At 50.5% G+C, this 20,471-nt stretch overlaps 1 protein-coding gene across 1 annotated transcript in view; it reads right to left on the bottom strand.

The window, feature by feature from the left end:
* The window catches only part of LRRK1 (leucine rich repeat kinase 1), a 122,734-nt gene that overhangs the window by 17,903 nt on the left and 84,360 nt on the right, over positions 1-20,471 (bottom strand). Inside the window, exons 14-25 of the mRNA XM_030873103.2 lie at positions 20,027-20,139; positions 19,383-19,597; positions 17,222-17,386; positions 16,543-16,715; positions 15,320-15,440; positions 14,903-15,062; positions 14,236-14,512; positions 10,915-11,086; positions 8,400-8,563; positions 7,240-7,379; positions 5,165-5,414; positions 2,553-2,719 (exon numbers count right to left, since the gene is read on the bottom strand). Coding sequence (XP_030728963.1) covers positions 2,553-2,719; positions 5,165-5,414; positions 7,240-7,379; positions 8,400-8,563; positions 10,915-11,086; positions 14,236-14,512; positions 14,903-15,062; positions 15,320-15,440; positions 16,543-16,715; positions 17,222-17,386; positions 19,383-19,597; positions 20,027-20,139 — 2,117 coding nt within the window. The remainder of the gene's footprint in view (positions 1-2,552; positions 2,720-5,164; positions 5,415-7,239; positions 7,380-8,399; positions 8,564-10,914; positions 11,087-14,235; positions 14,513-14,902; positions 15,063-15,319; positions 15,441-16,542; positions 16,716-17,221; positions 17,387-19,382; positions 19,598-20,026; positions 20,140-20,471) is intronic.

Here is a 20,471-nt window from a genome sequence, read left to right as displayed (position 1 = left end):
AGTCACTCAACATAACTGGGGTTGCAATATCGTCACCCAATTTTGGCACCAAATGTAGGCATTCCTGAGGCATCCGGGCTGGTATCAAGCCCCCTCCCCAGGTCTACACTTGTCCTGTCTCACTCGGCATTCCTATCCCCTTGGTGCACACGCTCCCACCCTTGTCACCCACTCTCTTAGCCCTCACCCCACCCCGCTGCTGGCTGCCTGAGGGTCTCAACTGGATCTTATTCCAATCCTGCATACCCGAGTGTAACCCAGAGTTCAGGCAACATGTCTGGCATGTAACCAAGTTCCGCTGCTCATCTGCAGGGATGCTGGGGGCTTGGTCGCTGCTGCTCACCTTACTCCCTGCCAGGAACCAGGACAATGAAGGGCAGAAAGAACTACTGCCCTCTTGTCAGCCAGAGAGAAAACCATGGGGCAGCCATGAGCCTGTGACACGTCATCTCAGCCCAGAGGAGAAAGGTCTATGGGCAGTGGTGGGCTGTGCTGGGACCTTCTCCCAATGTCCTTGAAATGCATCCCACATGTAAGGCATTTACCTGAGTCCCCCTGAGGGGCCTTTCCCACCAACTGGTCACCCACCAGGCTGTTGCCAGCCCTGAGGTCACTGAGCAGTGTCCACCAGGTCCTGCTTGTCTTCTTGTGTCCTGATCTGTCCCTCCCTTATGTTCAGATTTTAAAATCAGGAATCATTGGACATGGAAGTTTAAACAGCCTGAAGAAAATCTTGGCAGTTAAAATGTATCAACTGTGCCAGATCTATGTGTGTGCCAGACAAACTTGTTTTTTAAGTGTAAAAGTCTTAGTTTTCACATTGGGTCTTTAGACCATTAAGAATGTTTCTGACTATGGTCGAAGGCTGACCCAAGTCTGCCCCAGTTTAGCGAATAGTCAGCCTTTCCCACTGACTCCTGATGTTACCTCTGCCATGTGCCAGCCTCGCCTCCCACACACATGCAGCCTCTCTCCGTTCCCTTGACAGGCCCAGCCGTGCCCCAGGAAAACACTGCCTTAATGCCTGGAGACTTATAAGTCAGTCGTTTGCTGGGCAAGCCTCTCTCCTTTGTCTTCTGTTGTGGGATTTTCTTGGCTGTTCTTGGGTTTTTGTCACTTCATATGCATTTTATTTTCATTATTTTAAACATTTTTATGTATTTATTTGGCTACACTGCGCGGCATGAGGGATCTTAGTTTCCCAAACAGGTATCGAACCCGTGCACCCTGCAGTGGAAGCATGGAGTCTTAACCACTGGACCACCAGAGAAGTCCCCACATGCATTTTAGAATCAGTCAGATTTAACACACACACACACCCTGCTGGAATTTAGATGAGAACTAAATTGAATGATAAATATTAATTATTCCTCAATATTTTATGGTTTAATTGCTGCCATGGAAGGCATTTTCTAATGGGTCATTGTTGCCAAATTTGATGCTGAGCTCACGTCTAACAATTTTATCAAACTCTTATTGGCTATGGTGTTTGTCAATAAAGTCTCTTAGATTTACATTCTCTGCATGTAACTATGGTTTTGTTTCTTCCTTTCTTTTTTTAAAAAATTTATTTTATTAATTTTATTTTTGGCTGCATTGGGTCTTCGTTGCTAGGTGCGGGCTTTCTCTAGTTGTGGCGAGCGGGGGCTACTCTTTGGTGTGGTGTGCGGGCTTCTCATTGTGGTGGCTTCTCTTGTTGCAGAGCATGGGCTCTAGGCGAGTGGGCTCAGTAGTTGTGGCTTAGTTGCTCTGCAGCTTGTGGGATCTTCCTGGACCAGGGTTCGAACCCATGTCCCCTGAATTGGCAGGGGGATTCCCAACCACTGCGCCACCAGGGAAGCCCCATGTCTCTTTCTTTCTGATCTGTTTCTTTATATTGCTCTATAATTCTAATTTTTCTACCAAGAGTGTAAATTCCTCTTGTGATCATGAAGATAACCATGCTAAGCCAGGGACAGTGAGAAATGTGCTATCCAGCCGGCTGGAAGGGAGGAAGCCTCCTAGCACTTGCCCTAGCTGGGCATTAAGTGGTGACGTGTTGCTCTAGAACATCTCTGAGCTGCACATGATGTGTGGACCTGAGCATGCCAAGGCAAGAGGGTGTGCCCTCCTTCAGGTGGAGGGGGTAAGGGAGAAGCCACCCATGCTGGCTTTCCAATTCATCCATCTGGAGTGCCCACCGTCCTCCCTTTAGTGGCTGGGTGGGGTGGCCCAGGGTGAGAGGTCCACCTGAGGTCTGACTGTGTGCCCACCACGTGTCAGGCCTGTGCTGGACACGGAGCGGATGGAAATTGTAAGGATGGCCCGTGCTCTTGGGGGCTCAGGTCCAGACAAGAAAGTAATCTCCAAAAGCAATTTCTAGGCCTTGCTCAGCCTGATTCTCAGGCCTGGCCCACCTCTTGCCAGGCATAAAGCGGGGCTACCCCTGGGGCCCACATCGGCTTTTCTCACCCTCCTCCCCTGCCTGTGTGGCCTCAGGGGTCTCTAAGGTGGTGCAAGTTTGGACCAAGGGAAAACACATATGAAAAGAAACGATACAGGGCCCTGTTTACCTTCAGGGGCATTAGCAAAGTTCTTGAATTTTTTGATCTGGAATCGCTTCACAGCCACGGGCTGGCCTTGGTACCGGGCCCGGTAAACGATGGTGCCACTCCCACCTTGGCCCAGGACAGTGCTCTCATCCTCGCTGTGCTCCAGCTTGCTGTTCTCCAGGAAGAGCCTGCCGGAAACACAGTATGTGGGGGGTTTAGAACAGACCTCCTTACCCGCCCCCTATAACCTGGAGAGGCCTGCTGAGGTGGGAGGCGGGTCCTGGGCTGGGCGGGTACAAGAATGTGCTTGGCCATTAGTTCCCACTGAGGAGAGTCAGGGTTCAAAGCCACCGGGAGGTCACACAGATCTGGGATAAACCCCAGCCCTGGGCAGGTCACTCAGCCCTAACAAGCCTTGGTATCCTCTATAAAATGGGCTCATAACAGGAATGGCCTCAGAGGTGTGGATGGTGAGTGAAGCCTCTGAAGGTGGCAGACACAGAAAAAGAATTCCTTTGGACATTTTCCTTCAAAAGGTTCTATGCTTTGAGAGCTAGTATCCATCAGACAAACTGCATTTATTTACTGCTAGGTTAGTTGTTTCCTCATTTCTTTTTATTAAGCCAATAATTATATAAATGGCCATGCAGAGCTTCTGATCGGCATGGCCAGTGTCCCCACAATTGATGGCTAGGATTTTACCCAAAGGCAGGGAGTTTAGATCTTCTCACCTGTCTGTGTGTTCTAATCCTAGGTAAAAGGGGGACTTCTGTTGGGCTTTTGGAAATATTGCAAGTCACTCCTGGAAGGAAGGGAAAGAGGGAGAGATGCAGGAAGGGAGAGAAAGAGGGAGGGAGGGTGGGCAAGGCAGCCGCATGCCCTCCCATTTCCGGGCTTCCCCCTGCTTTGCTGAGGTCCCCCAGTGTTCCTCTTCAGCTACCTCTGCCGGGTGCCTCCCCTGGAGCTCTCCTGGCCCAATAGACCAATGCCCCTCTCCCACCCCGCAACCATGCAGTTGTTGCCCATGTCTTCTAGGAACAGATTTTGCAGCTGCTCAGACTCTGCACAGCTCAACCACATCACACTCCTGGCAGATGCAACTGTACCCATTGTAGACCTTGGTGATGTAGTTGAAGATGAACTGGGCTGTTCTCCAAGTGCCCACCCCAAAACCACCGCTCGGGAAGTGTGGGCACTTGGAAGCCTCATGAGACAGGGAACAGTGGCTATGCTGAAGATCCCTTGGGGCTTTCTGTTAGGACTCCTGTAATTTGGGGACACAGGACAAGGCTCCGTGGATGCCAGATTGCCCCTGCCCCCACCTGCCTAAACTCCCAGTCAGGGAGTGTGATGCTTTGGGGCATGGTTGGGCCATAGCTAAAGTTTCCAGAGAGTCTCTGCTGGATTGTGAATTCTGTTCAGATTCTTGGGCATTTCAACTCCCAGCCGAGTACCTTGGTTTAAGAACCATGCTATAGCCTGCAATTAGATCCAAACCAACAGGGACAACCAATCTGGCTTTGCTTTCCAGATTCCATACAGTAGACTCAATAGCCCAGATTCAGTGGGGGCATAAAACATAACAAGGTTCAGCAAATAAATGAAAATTCTAAAAGTTGGAGCTGCCTAATTGGGCACCCCACCATGAAATCTGATTCGCACATATATAAATCTCTGCATATGGTCTCCAAGAGGTGACAACCCTCATGTTAAAGATCTAGAGATAAAGGTAAGTCACTTTTCAGAAGAGTGGTATTTAATTGTCATTTCTACCAATGAGGTAATGGGAATATTAAAAAGATCTATGGGGGAAATTTTTCCAATGTAGGAAGTGATTTCTTAATTTAATAGACCCATCCAGAAGCATGTTTTGGAACCACAATCCTGCAATATCTCAGAGTACTCCATATCCATTTTCTTGGGGTGGGGGAGCAATTTGGAAAAATGACAACACAAATATTTTCGCCGCCCCCAAGCGTTTCTTTAAAGAAACCAAATAGCAATCCTTTGAATAAGAAAACAACAGGATTTCACAACTCCAAAAACACTGCTAACCACCAATGTCAAATTATCTCCAGGGAGACCAAATCATGGCTTCTGGTTTCCATGACTACAGAAGATTCCATCTTTTACCAAGCACTTGGATTCTGTGACTGTTTCCTATAGGGTGGGACCACAAAACGTTTTCTCTTTTCTCCAGCATTCTCTCCCCAGTTATTATCTTAGATTAATATAGGTAGACTCATCTCCAGGAACAGATTTAGGGGATCTAAATGCTCAGCTGCAGGGTAGCAGTGAGGAGTCAGCATTTGCCAAGAAAGGAAAATGAGGCGGTACATCTGGGAGTGCCCCCGTTTTTGGACACCAATGGATATTTGTCTTCTATTCCTTGATCCAGCAGCAAAGTAGGAATCAGAGACGAGGGCCAGCTCAGTGGAAAAGAGCACCAGCTAATGTGAGGGAGAAATGGTGTGGGGTCCCAGGATGACTTCAACTTCTAAGTGCTCTGCCTATTGGCTGGGCCTGTGTGGCTTCAAAAAGAAAGCTGACAGCCTGTTTCCCTTCCGGCAGCCTAGGCCGGGAACCTAAAAGTCACCTGGGGTTGGGTCCTGTGCATCGGCACTGTGGCATACCTGGCCGGGAAGTCGGTCATGAACAGCTCAGGGACCAGCTCCTGAAGAGGCACGGGGAGGTCGGGGTGTCTGGGGCAGGAGATGAAGTCCTGCTCGATGGCTGTCAACACGCAGTCTTCCATGTCAAAGTACTGCACATCCTCCAATCTCTCACTTGGGTCGGCGTGCTGAGCCCAGGAGGTCTCGCACACTGGGCAGGGCACATACTGCTCCATCAGTGGGGTCCCATCACTTTCCGTGGCCGTCAGGGCTAAATGGGGACACAGCAGGAGTCAGCTTACAAAAAGGCGGCTGCAGGCGGGTCCCTGAACAGCATCTGTACCCCCAGGCTGGGTGAGCCTTTCACAGGAGGGTGTCTGTCTGCCCTGGCCTGGACCCCTGGGAGTGGCTGAAACATGACTGCCGCACTTGGGTTCCTTTTTGGGGAGCACCATCCTCGATCCTAAAATACACTTGCAGGGAGGAGCCAGGGATGCACTGGACAGTCGCCAGGGTGTCTAGACCCAGGGGTAGCTGGCCTAGGAGGTGCTGAGAGTTTGGGGATCCCTCCTGCACAGTTGGGCACTGGAAGGACATTGGAGGCTGTGTGAGCTATGCCACACTCCAATGACCAAACCACAACCAGTAAGGAGCCGTTCTTAAAATTAGAAACATAAGGCTTGCAATTACTATGATCTTTTCTAGAAGAGCAATGCAGGAGGAGAAATGAGTACAAATTATAATAGAAAAAATCTAGTCATTTTACTTGTGTTCCCCTGGGCAGGAGACACAGCTTTTCTGCACACCCCTGAAAGGAGGTACAAAGAAACACCCTCTAAATTGTTCCGTGGAGATGTCAGAAGGGTGAGCTGATGTCCTGCTTTGTGCAGGGTGGACGCGTGGAATTTTCTGGGCACATGTGTGTAACACATCCTGCCAGCTGGCTGGTGGTGCTGTGTCTAGGCAGCCCTGTCTCAGGCCCTCAGCTCAGTCCTTCCTGTCTTATAGGCCCTAGTCAAATCCCCAGCAGCACCTGTTGTGGGGAGATCACAAAGGGCTCGTAGGGTTCAAATGGTCTAGAGGCCCCCATTGTACGGCCAAGCACCGCCCAATTGCCCAACCCACACACTAAACTACCTTCCCTTAGGCTCCTTTAAGTTTTTTTTCCTTGTATGTCACCTTTCCCATCAACACCCAAAGGACCCCAGACCCGGGTGTCCAGAGTATGATCTGGAGCACGCCCAGCCACTGTTTCTTAAGCATTTCTTTTGATGCTCTCCCAGGATGCAGGGATGGTGTACGGGTGAGAAAGCCAGCTCAGGAGGCCAGAGGACTGGACTAGCAGGCCAGAGGCGGCACTAGGATCCCAAACTCGCTCTCTGCTCTCTTGGTCTCCAGGCTTCCGGAGTTGAGGGCTCACAGGGAAGAGGCTGCCTGGTTTTGACTGGATAGCCTCCTCCCTGCAGGATGGCCCACAGTGGGTTTGTCTCCACTTCAGTAGCAAAACAAACAGAGGACCTCAAGAGCTTCACTTCAAAAAGTATTTTCTTTGGGTGGACTGTCAATGAAGAAACTGATCAAAGGGGCTGGAAAGGGCTACGTGGGTGGCTGATCACCGCTGGGATTCAGGGGTTTGGGGTAGGCAGGGAAGGAAAATGGGGGCCCTTGGCAGGTGTGGTGCCTTCCCTCCCACCCCTGCACAAGGGATGAATCTCCAGCTGCAGGCTCCCCCCTGGATTTCAGCAGCCCTGTCCTCACCATGTAAACAAAAACACGTGAGGCTCACATCGAGGGTCTTCCTAGACCATGTGCGGTACCCGGGGCATTCTTCTTCCCCCACGCTGTGGGCAGCCAGAGGCCAAATCCCTCCCAGGACCTGTGGGTCTGGGCCCACTTCTTCCTCATAGCACCTCCACCCATGCCCACAGCTGGACTCCCCCCGGGGCTTAAGACTCTGCCAAAGGTCTGTTAGGACCCCTCTGGTCCCCTTGGGCTGAACCACAGTGGGATTTCTGTTCTCCAAATAAGGAGCCCCACCCCGATTTATAAAGAAATATTAACATGAGCCAAGACCTGGTTCAAAAACATTTTCTTACCAGGAAACCACTGATCGATCAAGGAGTTGACATGGTCTGTGATAAAAGCCATTGCCGAGAAGTCCCTTATTTCCGATTGGCAAATGATTTTTATTCCTCCACTTTTTTTCTTTTTCCAGTTCACATCCGAGGATTCCACACTGCAACCCAGAAACAAAAAGGGGTCCATTATTATCGGCTGTGAAGGGCCCTGGTTTAATCTCCTTGCCTTCAGGGTGAGGGTGCAACCCCCAGGGATCACCCCCTCTGCAGGGGCCCAGGCAGGACTGTCAGAGGAGGCTCCTGCGTTTGTGTACTTCCATGCATGGCCCTGCCTTGTCCCCCCGCTGTCCCCAAAATGGTGAAGCGGACACAATGAGGACTGCAGGAAGGGATGCTCAGGCTGGGATCCGACCCTTAGGTGTGACCCTGGGGAAGGTTTTTCCATCTGAACCACAGGCTTCTCATCTGCCAAGTGGCAACTGTGAACTTTAAGTGGGAACATCTATATGAAAGCACCAGGCACCAAGAGTGGCCCAAAGCAGGCCCTCAAAAAAGTTATTTTCCCCTTTCCCCCCTCCTTCTCACAGAGCTGAAAAAAATATTTTGAAAAATTAATTGTAAGTATGAAATAATCTTGTATGTACTAAACTAAACCTGATTAAAAATCAATTACTAACTTGTTGAGCTGACTTTATCTCTCTCTCTCAAAAAAAAAAAAAAAAAAAAGAGAGAGAACAGGAAAAAGGAGCTAAGGTAGGTACTGTGGGGTACAGGCTGGGGAACCAGTGTCATCATCTGGGGCATCAACTCTTAGGACAAGGGGGTTATGCTGGATGGCTGCAAGGCCCCTGTAGGTCCCACCTAAGTGACTAGGGGGTGCTAGATAATCTCACCCCTGAGCTCAGTGGCCACCCACTTCCCTCCAGTGCTGGGCTGTGGTCACCACACCCTCCCTTGCCTTTCCTGTTCTGTAAGGGGAGAGAGGAAGGGGTGAGAAGGTGGGGAAGCTCTGGGACATTTGCTGGGAGTTTCCTACTTCTAGCAAGCTTCCATGATGACCTGCCCTTGGGAACAGAACTCTGGACATCAAGTGGACAGTCTCCCGGCGGAGGCTGCCCTGGGGCCCATTTCTGTAGCACCGTGGTGACCCAGTCAGGTGAGCTCCCAAATGTTCCTACCTGAGGTAGCCCCCATCAAAAGTGACCAGGAGCCCTTCCTGCCAATAGATGGTCTGATTTCTTTTCACTCTGAACGTGCTGCAGCGATTTCTCTGGTTTCCTGTAAAACTGTAAATGGTGACTTTCCTGTGCCTGCTTTTAGTATTCTTCTTGTTTTCAAAAAGCTGAAAGACAGAGAAAAGACCCTACTTAAGTAGACCGGGCTCCTCACTGGCCCTGGGCAGAGCTGTGAAGAGGCTGTCCTGGCCCCATCGTGATAAGGGACCACCATCCATCTTCCCACCCCCTCCCTCCTGCACTGCTCATCCTGCTGCCAAATGAAATGCTGCATTATCTGAGGGGGTCTCCAGGATACTCTGGGAACACATGTTCCCTAAAAGATTGAAAACAGGATTTTCTTTTTCAAATCTTTTCCCTCCCTGATTTTACAAGCAAAAAGTTACCTTAGAAAATATGGAAAATACAGAAAAATATAAGAGAGAAAATAAAATACCAATTTAATACATAGATCATGAAAATTTTGGTATATTTTATTCCAGGTTTTTTTCCTATCTACCTGTATGTTTATAAAACAGCTGAGGTCATATTTTGTAATTTTTTATTTCTAAATGTCTAATTGTGTATACTTTAAAAAACTTTGCTTTTCCTATGTTGTTAAAAACTCATAAAATTCATTTTTCTAAAGCTCAATATTTTATTAAGTATAGTAATTTGCTGAATCATTCTCTTCTTTGGACTTTTAGGTTGGTTCCAATCTTTTGCTCTTTCAGATAGCCCAGATGAACATGAAAAACCACAGAGCTTTCTCTGATTTCAAATGATTTCTGTAGTTCAGATTTATAGCAGTAGTATTATTGGGTCAAAGGGTTTGAACATTTTCAGGCTCTGGATGCCTAGTGAGGAATTGCTTTCAAGGTGAATAGGCTGTATATTCACTGACCATGGTGTGTGAACTTTCCTGATTCTGGGGCTGGCTGTTAGCTCTCTGCTAATTTGATAGGTGCCAAGTGGTATCTTAACAATGCTTGAATTTGCATGCCTTTGATACTTCTGAGACTGAACTCCTTTTCCTCATCTGAACTTCAACAGGACTTCTTTCCTAATTCTGAGTGAGGGATGCTGCCAGGAAGGGCGCCTGCTTCCACACCCGGCTGGGCCCACACCCCGCCAGCCACAGAGCCCACTTGGAAGCTCAGGCCTCACACGATGCTGGTGCTTGGTGACCTTCCACTTAGAACGTGGCAGGAGGAAGAGTTCAAAGGGAGGGAAGAGTGACCCATGCGCCCACTCTTTCCATCTGTCAGTGCACCCAACTGTGTTGCTAACAAGTCTCCCTCCTGTTAACATGAGCTGTGAGAGAAGATGCCAAAGCATTTTCAGGCTCTACCATTTACTTTTGAACATTTCAGTAAAATGGGAAGATCAAAGAATATCTTTACTTAATACAAGAAGTTTAATTCCATAAGGGCCTTATAAATAGAACATGGCAAAAGCAAACTCATACTGAGTTTAATGTCAATTATTCAACAGTCCTGGCTTATGTCAGGGGTTCTCACACTGTAAAGTAAGTTACAATTTGCTGGAAGGTTTGTGAAAAACAGAGCCCTGGGCTCCATCCTGGAGTTTCTGATGCAGCAGTTCTGGGGCAGGCCCGAGAATTTGCACTTCTAACAAGTTCCCAGGTGAGGCTGATTCTGCTGGCCCAGGAACCCCACTTTGAGAACCACCACTCTAGCCAACCACTATTTCCATGTTATTGTCTTGCATGAAATGAATGTTGACTGACAGCTGGGACTTCCTTCAACACAACACCAGGTGAACCCACAGAAAAGAACTCCTTGGGTTAGGTCTTCACTGCTCCCAGACCAAGTTAACGTTCTATGCCAGTGGTTCTCAAGCTTGACTGGACAGTGGAGTCACCTGGAGAGCTTTAAAAAATACTGATCCCTGGCTACCACACCCACAGATTCTGACTTAGTGGTCTGTGTCTGTGTCTGGTCTGTGTCTGTTAGAGCTCCCTAGGGGAGTCTAGTCACAGCCTGAATGGTAAAGCCATGATTCTGAGGCCATGGTTCTCGAGGTGTGGTCCCTGACCAGCAGCATCACCTGGGGCAGTGGTTGGATAAGCAGACTCTTGAGTCCCAGTCCATAGCCACGGAGCCAGAACCCAAGTGGGGCCTAACTGTCTGTGTTCTAACAAGCCCTCCAGGGGATGTTGATGTTGGTTAGATTAGAACCCTGATGGGATATTCTGTCCAAGCCAGCTAGGCACTGATTTGGTATTCACAGAATGATTCAAATGGGTCTGTGGCTTAGAGGAGAGAAGGCAGCCATGCTGTACTGGCCTCCGGGCCCTAAGTCAGCAGATTTGCTGCAGGAGAAGGGTCTTCAGCCAGGCTCCTCCAGCAAACGGCATCTCCCTCCCTCCCTTCCTCCCTCCCTCCCTCCCACCAGGGCACAGTTGCAAGTGCCTCGCATGCAAGCAAAAACTGCCCCATGCAGAAAATGCAACTACCTGAAGGTCCATCTCGGCCAAGCTGATCAGCATCCGTGCTATAAACCTTTGCCAGAAGCCAACTGGAACGAAGCTCATCTTAAACACCCTCTGAATGGTGTTGGCTGTGGGATGCCGCATGCCGTGGGTGTCCAGGCCAGGTTTGGATGGAAGAAGATGTGGCAGGAGATAGCTGAAACACACCAAAGGGGGCTGGTGAACCAGGGGCCTGAGCTCTGCTGCAGGGCCCTGGCCCCAGCAGATGGACTGGCCTGGGGCAGGCTCTGCTGAAACAGCTCAGGCTGCTGGGTGCCTTCCTTCCAGGGCCTTGGAATCTTATTTTTAGATAGAGGGGGTAGTTTATATGCTTCGAATAAATGCTCCAAGAGAAAATGAAGATAGGCACAGTGAATTTGTTTATTGACGTTTCTAAGATAGAGACTAGAATACGGCTAAGAGAAGACATGGAAACATCTGTGGTCATAAACAGAGCAAATAGTAGTTAATTCTCTGTAAACTGGGTTGCGACTGGGGAGTCACTTAAAATTAACTTTGGATGGTGAAGGAAAAACAAATACAGCTGCACAGTTCTAAGGACAATGTAGATATTGGGGTCAGAGAAATGTTTTTGGCCTTAGAAGCTATTTATTGTTCTTGACCAGTTGAAACAACACAGTTGCCTTAAAAGTTCGAATGAGGCTGTTTGTGCAAAAGAGCGATGTTTTATGAGAGCACTCTTACTCATAAAAGCGCTGAATCACAGTGTCAGTGAGCCATTCATGACTGATCATTTGGAAACAGCTGAAACGGGGGAGGTCCCTCTAAGATTTCCCTGACAACCAGCATCTTCTGTGTGCCCTGGAGCTAAGGCGGCCTTGGGCAGAGCCTTGGATGTGCCCTTTTCTTAAAGGTTTGCCTTCAGCTCTCCTAATCCTTTAAAAATACATCAGTTTAGGTCCTATAAAACGTCTTTAGAACTTTCTGAAAGGAAGCGCTGAAAGTATTGTAGAAGGAAAATTCAGTGACAGCCTGGTGGGCAGAGCACCCAGGGATCGATCCTGGCTCTGTCTTCAGCACACAGCTTAAGCTCATTGCGATTCTGCTTCCCTGACATGGGAAGAGAATGGATACTGACCTCAAAGGGTTAGAGAAGGATGGACAGGGGGCAGATGGTGAAGTTTTTGGTCCTTTTCAGCCATTACAGGTCTTGGGTGAAAGGACCTTCTCAACTACCCCAGCTAGAGTGCCTCTCTCCACAGCCAGGTGATGTCCAACAGATGCCCTGATTTAGTCCTTTAAGTTCTGAGAAGTCCTTCTTTATCTCTCTGACCTCCCCAAATAGGCAGTTCTCGTCAGTGCCCAGTGTGATTTATCCTGCTTCTTCTGCCTGCATCATGCTCAGCTTGGATCTCACAGGAGCCCCTACACTGCCTGTGTGCTGCAGCTTCCTGCTTCTTTCTACCTGGCAGGTGTCCCCTGGGCAAGGGGAGGGAGCACGCTCTGCACCCAGGTGCCCCAGTACGCAGCACACAGAGCAGGTGCTCAATATTTTTGAAGGCAGAGGAGACTTAGAAGCCAGCATGGCAAGTGAAGAGATTTAAACTGACTGGCAATGGAAGCCCTGCTCAAGGTGAGCGGAGCCCTGGGAGACCACTGGCACCTCCTTAAAAGTGATCACTGGTAGGGCAAGGCTGTCCCAGGGGAAGAGCCTGGGGAATTAAGAGGTGAGTTCTTCATGTGCCTGTTGAACATTAAGTCTGTGAAGACCTGGGCACTGCGGAGCCGGCTCACAGTATGTCCCTGAGGTTGTCTCAGCAGTCGGGCAGGAGCCTTCCCTGAGTGCTGAGAGCCAGCGAGTCCCCCCTGGAAGGTACACAAACACTCAGAAGTGTAGGGAGGTTCAGAAATACCCTGAAGGTTTTCCCAGGGACTGGAAGCTTTCAGGGCTGCAGTTGAAAACTATGCTCTAAAAGGAGCAGCAAATGCCTTTGTTTTTGTTGATAGTGGCTTTGACCATATAAAACCTTATGGTGCGAGGAGCTGGAACTCCTTGTCCCTGGGGCACAAGGGAACGATTATACCTGTGCTAAGATGGAAAATGCTTGGACACTCCTGACTTTAGATGGAACCAGACACCATTGGCTATGAACACTTAACACAAAGATGGAAACAATAACAGTACTGATAATCCTTGATGTCCTTGAAGCTCACAGGTGCAGGAGACACTTCTCATAGTTTACATGTATTATCAAATTTAATCCTCACAATGACTATAATACTAGTAGATAAGAGTATTATTCCCATTTTACAGATGAGAAAAGAAAGGAGGTTGGGACTTGCTTTTACATAGTGCTAATATCTCCTCATTCCTCTAATCTGTTGATAAAATAACCAGAAAATTGTCAGCTTCTGGCAGTGTTGTAAACTCACAGGCTGCTTCACTGTGTGCCTTTTCATGGGCCAAAGTCAAGGATACACCGGGGCCATGGTGTGAGGGATCATGTGGGTTTTGAATTCCTCTTTGGGGTTTCTCTTTTTAGGACTCAATCTTGGCCGTCATGAAGCTGGAACAGGAAGAACTGAGGCCCCCTCCCATAGTCATAAGACCAAGTGGAAATCTCAGAGAGAGATGGCCCAGGGCTGGCTCCCAGGAGACCCAGTCTGTGCTGATGGAATTGCTGGGCTGGCCACACAGGGTCCAGGGCAGCTCCCTGGGAGTCTCTTGTGGGCATCCCCCCAGAGCTCTGGGGTTGAGGGGCAGGGTGGTGACAAGTTCTATGACAGATGAATGGAAAAGGTCTGTGGATTTGGCATCCTGGCTACTGCCTCAGGGCCAACATCAGCATCAGACCCAGGAAATGGCTGAAACTGAAAATAGGGCAAGGAGGCCCTGAGAACCAAGCTGGTTTAGGTCAGAGCATCATCAGATTTAACCCACATGCCCCTCCAGCCCCTGCCCTCCCTGCATTTTGAAGCTGGTCTGTATAATTAGCACACACATCTTTGTTACTTACTCCATTTTTATTCATCAAATAACCAAGCAATCAACCTCCCAAAGCGTGAACTTCCCAAAGTTACCTTTAATGCCATTGCTATTTTTGCATGTTTTCCTACACCTTTTCAATAAATGGATTTCTTTGAACCCCCTGAAAAGGGACATCCAAGGCACAGGAAGGAGCAGCAAGCCGGGGGACCGGCCAAGCCCACACCCTGCTGCCCCAGCCCAGGCAGGCAGGTCATTATCATGGCCCATCCCTGGAAATCTTGCTCGAGCCACCAGTGGTCCCAGCCCTAATTCCTTCCTCTAGGGAGCAACCGGCACAGCCCAGTCCGTGGCCTCACCTGTCGTTGGCGACGGGCAGGGCTATCTCAAATTTCGCCAGGAACTGGAAATATTGCTCTTCTGTCTGCTTCGTGAAGCCGGTCCCAACCAGCAGCATCCTGAGGTCCTCCGCCCTGATCACCCCATTCTTGGCCACCGACCTGGAGCCCTTGATGTTGAAGATCCTCTGCAGACATTCAGACAACCAAATGGGGTCGAGGAAGTAGAGGTTCCTCAGGCCGTGGCTGGTGTCCGGGAAGTGGAGCAGGGTGCCGGTTTCAATGAGGAAGCTGATGGCTGCTCAGGGGAGGGGATGAGGGAACAGTGTCAAACAAAGGGCAAAAGGGACTCTGGATGACCTCCTCCTAAGGGGGCCAGCTTACAGATTCTTCTTAGGAAGCAACCAACACTCCCAACACATGGGGCCCTTCACATATTCTCAAGAGGCATCTTGTAACTATTGCCAATGTGCTGATCTCCATTATTCATGGATTCCATCTTTGCAAATTCACTTACTCGTTAAAATTGATTTGTAACCCGAAATTGATACCTGAAGTGTCTTTGCAGTCATTTGCAGACATGCGCAGAGTGGTGAAAAATTTGAGTGCCCCTCCCCAGGGCCCTGTGCCTGTGCCTGCTGGTACCCACCTGATCCCCTCTCCCTGCCCACCCTCTCAGCCCACCCACCGGACTGTAGGTCCTCGTAGTCCTTGATGTCATTGCCAGGTATCTGCTCTACCAGCTGCTCCAGCTGCCTGTCCGTCAGGTACTGCACATCATCGCTCAGGCCGCGGCGCTGCTGCTCTGCCAGCACGGCCTCCTGGAGGCTCAGGTAGCTCCTGGGTATCTGGGACAGGTGGGAAAGGCTGGGCCCTCAGGTGTGCCCAGCCAGCCTGGTTCGCCTGCCACCCTCCAGAGGACTGAGTAGGTGGAATGCTTCCTGTCACTGTCCCACCCCTCTCTTCCCCCAAGAAACTGCTCACATGGGGACCACACACTATATACAGCACATGTGTTTTACAGTAGAAAGAGAGAGGGAGGTACAGTTCCCCTGACACATGGGAAGCAGGCCCCTCTGGCTTCAAGGGGATGAGAGGTACCCACCAGCCTCCCCGCGAGTCGCTGGCAACCAATGGTGCTGCCCACGTCTTTCATGCTGCACGTGACGTGGAAAATGAGCTGCCGCAGCCCTTCCTGACCTTCCAGGCTCTTACAGGAAAGTTCGCTGTGAGTGCAAAAAAGAACCGTGCTTATTCATCGTACCTCCCCTCTCTGACAAGTACTGCAGTGCCTCTGTTTTCCTAAGTGTTTCGTCCCAAACACTGGCAAGTTGAGAAAACTCATGAGAGATAGACACAGAAATTTAATGAGGCCTTACTTGATGCAAAGCATGGTGCTGGGGGCACCACAATGTGCTGCTTTAGTCTGTCTTCCCAACGTGCCCACTTTACAGAGGAGGAAAGTGAGGCATGCAGGCACAAGGTGACTCCCAAGGACACAAGCTGGAAAGGAGCAGGCTTGGGTGGGACTCAGGTTTCTGACCCAGAGCCAGCACTCCTATCATCGCAGGCCCCAGGGGGCATTCTCAAGGGCACTCGAGGAATTCCTGAAAGCCCCATCCTGTACTCTGAGCCACATGGCATGTCTCCAGGCTGACCCATGCAGCAATGCCCATGGCACTTCACCCAGAGCGAGGGAACCCAAGAGCCACCAGGGTAGCATTCAGAGAACACTTACTAGCTGAGCCTCAGTTTCATAATCTTCAAAGTGGGCACAACAGTCTCCATAACCTGCAGAGCTGTCGTGAGAATCCAAGGACAGGAGTGGGAGAATCAACATGCCCAGGACACTGGTCCCACCAGCACTGGCCCATCCTGAATCCCACCCTGTGGCCCTCCCCCATCTCAGCCCCTCTGGACCACTCAGATACACTGGGAGGACCAGGACCACACCTGGGGTCTGTTCTTGATCAATGATCAACAAATGTGATGGGTGGTATTTGAGTTTCTATCTCGTGGTCCCACTGGGGCTGTGCACGCTCAGCATTGGCCCTGGGGGTGGGGAGGCTTGGACAGGAAGCACAGAGAGTGTCTCCAGGCCCTGCCCTGCAGATCCTCTGGCAGCTCCTCACCCTCCCTAGGGCTGCATCTGCTCTGGGGGCCCAGCTGCCACCCTTCACCCTGGACAGGGCAACAGAGGAGCACAGCCCCTGCCTCAGGAGCCCTCTGCAGGCAGAGCAGGCGTCCCCAGGGAGATGGACAAGTGAGGGGCCAGCAGCCACAGCCCCGCGACAGGTGGGGACGAGCAGGATGCCATGGGACACTCACTGTAGGTGTTTGAAGGTGATGTCCGGGAAGCCGGTGGCCCTGGACCCGGAGGGTGAGCGGCAGAGCGCCAGCACATAGGCGCGCAGCGTGGCGATTCTCTCCACGCGGAATTTGGTTTCGATTAAGTCCAGGTGTGTTCCCACCACCAGCACCACGGCATTTGGGGCCTTGGCCTGTGAGAGAGAGTCTGGCTGGGGACGGGAACAATTCCCTAGGTGGTGGATGTGCCAACCCTGTACGGCCTGGCCCTCAACCATCACCCCGCTGCACCCCACACTCCTCTCTGAGAACCTCGAGGGCCTGCCACGCACTAGGGGGTGTGTGAGGGCCTGTGACACTCCCTGGGGCCTCCATCTCTGATCCCTTCAGACAGCGCCCCAGCTTCTGGCCCACGTCACCTTTCCACTGGAAGAGGGGAGCCCCGTTCCCCTCCTGGGTCCACGATGTGGGGCTCTTAAATTTAAGGAAGCAGAAAAGTACAAGAGCACCATCAACCATGTGGCCCAGGAGGGTTTTAAGTACTTCACAGTGACCTGTGATTCTGGGGCCTCGTGACAGCCCAGCAAAGTGCAAAGCATTTCTCCCTAACCATTTCCTTTTTTCCTTTTTCCCCCTGAGAAGCGGCGGGGCCCCTGCAATGTCCTGAGGACTGAGAGCTGAAGGGCTGGCACCCCCTCACCTCGATGTTGAGAAGCCAGAACTGAAGGTTGGCCACAGCCTCCTCCCCCAGTGCCAGGTTCCAAACCACCACATACAGGGCCTTGTCTGTGAAGAAGCACTGGTTGACCGTGGCCATGCTGGCGGGGCCACCGATGTCCCAGACGTTGAACTCCACAGACTCAACCTACTTGAGCAACAAGGCAGCAACAGGGAGACATTTTAGCAACCAGGGTTTTAGTCAATCAAATTGAGATAACTGATCACTCTGAACGTTGTACATGGGGGCCTGGTAAAGGCACAGCCGTGGAAAAGCACAGCCTGTCCTGCTGTTTTTCTCAGGAACCAGCCATCTGAGGGAGGGACGGGGGCCCAGCGGTTTGGAGGTGGGCTTCTAGGGGCTTCCATCTACTGCTATGGGAGCAGGGGGTCCTGGAAGCCTGGGTCCCGTGGGCAGAGGCGTCTGCAGAACGTCGGAGGGCACTGTCTGCCTCCATCTCAGCTGCAGACTGTTAGGAGACATCCTGCCAGAAGAAGCCAGGGGCTGACGGCAGTGCTCACACCAAGGCTTAACCTCCATCCAAGTGAGGGCAAGGCCAAGCAGACAGGCCTCTGAACTGTGCAGGTCAGAGGGCAGTGCCCACCAAGGATGATGGGAAATGGCCCTGATGTGGGAATCTAACAAAAGATTAGTTGTTGGGCTCTGGGGAAAGGCTGTGTAAATGGTGGTTTCTCTATCGTTTTATGAGGTCAGGGTCTGGCCCAAGTAGCTAAGGCTGCACTTTTCTGTGGCAAAGAATCGTTCACACCATGCTGCAGTTTGGACTCCAAGACACAGCGTGCTGACCTGCTTTTTTGGTGTAAAGATGAAAATGGACAGCTGTTCTAAACTGGCTGAAGGCCCAGCCACACAGAGAATTATGGAATTCAGTGTTCACAAGATCAGGTGGTTGTCCTTCAATGAAAGGGGTGGGGAGAAACATGAATGATGTCAGAAAGGAAGTGGGGGCAGCCGAAGGTCAGGAAAAGTGGAAATACTAATTCACCCCTCAGACCTCGGACAGCTATTTGCTTAAGAACTGCTGGAAGAAAGTGACGTGGAATAATTGCTTAAAAAAGCAGGAGAGAATCCAGATTCTGGTTACTTTCGAGAACCTTTGGACATGCGTTAGCTAGGTTCACTCCTGGGGTGTTCTGGGTAAGGGGGCAGGGCTGGTGTTAATTATCTGGCCCTAATGGGCAGATCTCCATTCTCTAGAGAACTAGTTTCTGAGTCCATATTAAAATATACATTCAGCTTAAATGTTTCATGACTCAAATTGGATTTCCCTGACTTCAAGTGATTTTGTGTGAAAGACTCTGCAATAAAACTGATCTCTAGCTCGCCCTGTGCTGGGGGCTGTGGGGAAAATCGTGCAGCCTCTGGCCTCAAGTTCGCTGAGTTTTCCACAAATAGCCTCCTTGCACCTGTATCGCTGTGTGGCTACGTATACCCACAAATACGGCAACAGGTAAGGGAGGCATCATTGGCATGTATTCACCCCCTGTGCCGGGAGAAATAGCTCAGACCTGTGCTATAGTCCATCCCACCAATATTCCACAGGCTCTTTTCTCTGATTCAAGTGCAAGACAATTTTCATTTGTCTAATACTGAATGAAAAACAGGATGATTAATAGGTTCATTGAAGGACTCATTTTAATTAGGGCTTAGAAACTAGACCTTTCAGAACTTGGGGTGAAAGCAGGTTTTGAGGAGGACAGTGCATTCATGCCGGGGCTGCCTTCTCAGCCTTCCTGTTAGGGGCAGGTATTAGTATATCTCACTCCTACAGCAGTAGTTCATTCTCAGCTCTGGGGAGGGGCCCCGTCCCAGGCCATCTGAATCACAGTCTTTGGGGCCTGGGCACTGCTGTCTTTAAAAGCTCATCAAAGCAGTCTAACTGTCAGCCAGGGTTGGCCTGGAACCTCAGCTTAGCTATAACAGAAAAACTACAAGGACACGTTAAGAAATTATTCACTGCCCTTGGCAGGAGCTGGTTTGAAACACACACAGTGACCCCTGCAAATATCCTGGGCCTCAGATACCAGGCTGAGAAAATCCTGGGCTCTCTGGAGAGGAGAGATAAGGGGCCCTGGAAGCTCCCTCCCTCCCACAGGGACTCTGCACGCCAACCATCCTTGACCTTGGCTCTCGAGCCAGCCGGCCTCTGGAGCTCCCACTTGGTGGTCCTGATGGTGGCCTCGCTGTGCACCACCTGGGGGGCCCTCCCCGTCTGTAAGATCTCCAGGAGGGTGGACTTGCCCTGACGCGGAGGACCCACGATGATCATCTTCATCTGCTTACACTTCTCCGCTTTCCGCAGCTGAGCACGCAGATAAGACAGCACTGCTTTGGGGCCTGTGCAAAATCACAGTTGGGGAGGGTGGATGCTGCTGCTGCCATATAGGTGGGAACATGCTCACATCTCTTGAGAAACAAAGTCCTATCTGGAGAGAACACTTTCTGTGTGTTCTAACTGGGTGAGTTGAGAAGACTATTGGGTCTATGGAGGGAAGGCGTGATATGAATCACCCCAGAAGTGAAGTCTAAAAGTCAAGGATCTAAAGACAGCATCCTTGCTGCTACAGGTCATAGCTGGTTTGATCACATGGTCAATTGCAATACAACGGTCCAGAGCAACCATTGAGTTCTGGATAACTTTACAGCATCTTCCCAAACACGGGAGCCAGAGGTGGGCTCCACAGGTTCCCGAGCTGTTTCCACCCCAGGTCCTTAACAACTGGACTTGAGTGCCTTTTCGAGGGGGTGACGCTGAGGAAGCCCTACCTTCTTTTCTAATCTCTGCAGGCACATTGCTGACGTTCAGGTCTTCAATGTCCAACTGCCAGAGGTTGCCCAGTTGCCCCAGCTCAGGAGGGAGCTCTCGGAGGCCAGGATTGCTGAGGGCACACACACACCATGGAAGAACACACACACAGCAGCCCATCAGCCTCTGGGGCCTGTGGGGGCCACTGACAGTCTATACCCCAAGCCCAACATCTTGGGCCCTGATTTCAAGTGTTCCATTTAAATACTAATTCCAAAGCCTTTCTCCCTGGGAAGCCAGTGGTACAAATGGCAGCTTTGTCTTCTGCAAATCCCTATGGCTTAGAACGGGGTCCCCTCCCCCAACTTTCCCATCTTTTCTATCATTTACACTATCCTAAGGATGATCACTGCCTCTTCTTGACAAGGCAATGTAACCTGAATTATTTTATATTTTCATCAAGTT

Source organism: Globicephala melas, chromosome 2 (genome assembly GCF_963455315.2).
Source record: "Globicephala melas chromosome 2, mGloMel1.2, whole genome shotgun sequence".
Lineage (NCBI taxonomy): Eukaryota > Metazoa > Chordata > Mammalia > Artiodactyla > Delphinidae > Globicephala > Globicephala melas.
This window is presented reverse-complemented; position numbering and strand designations above follow the sequence as displayed.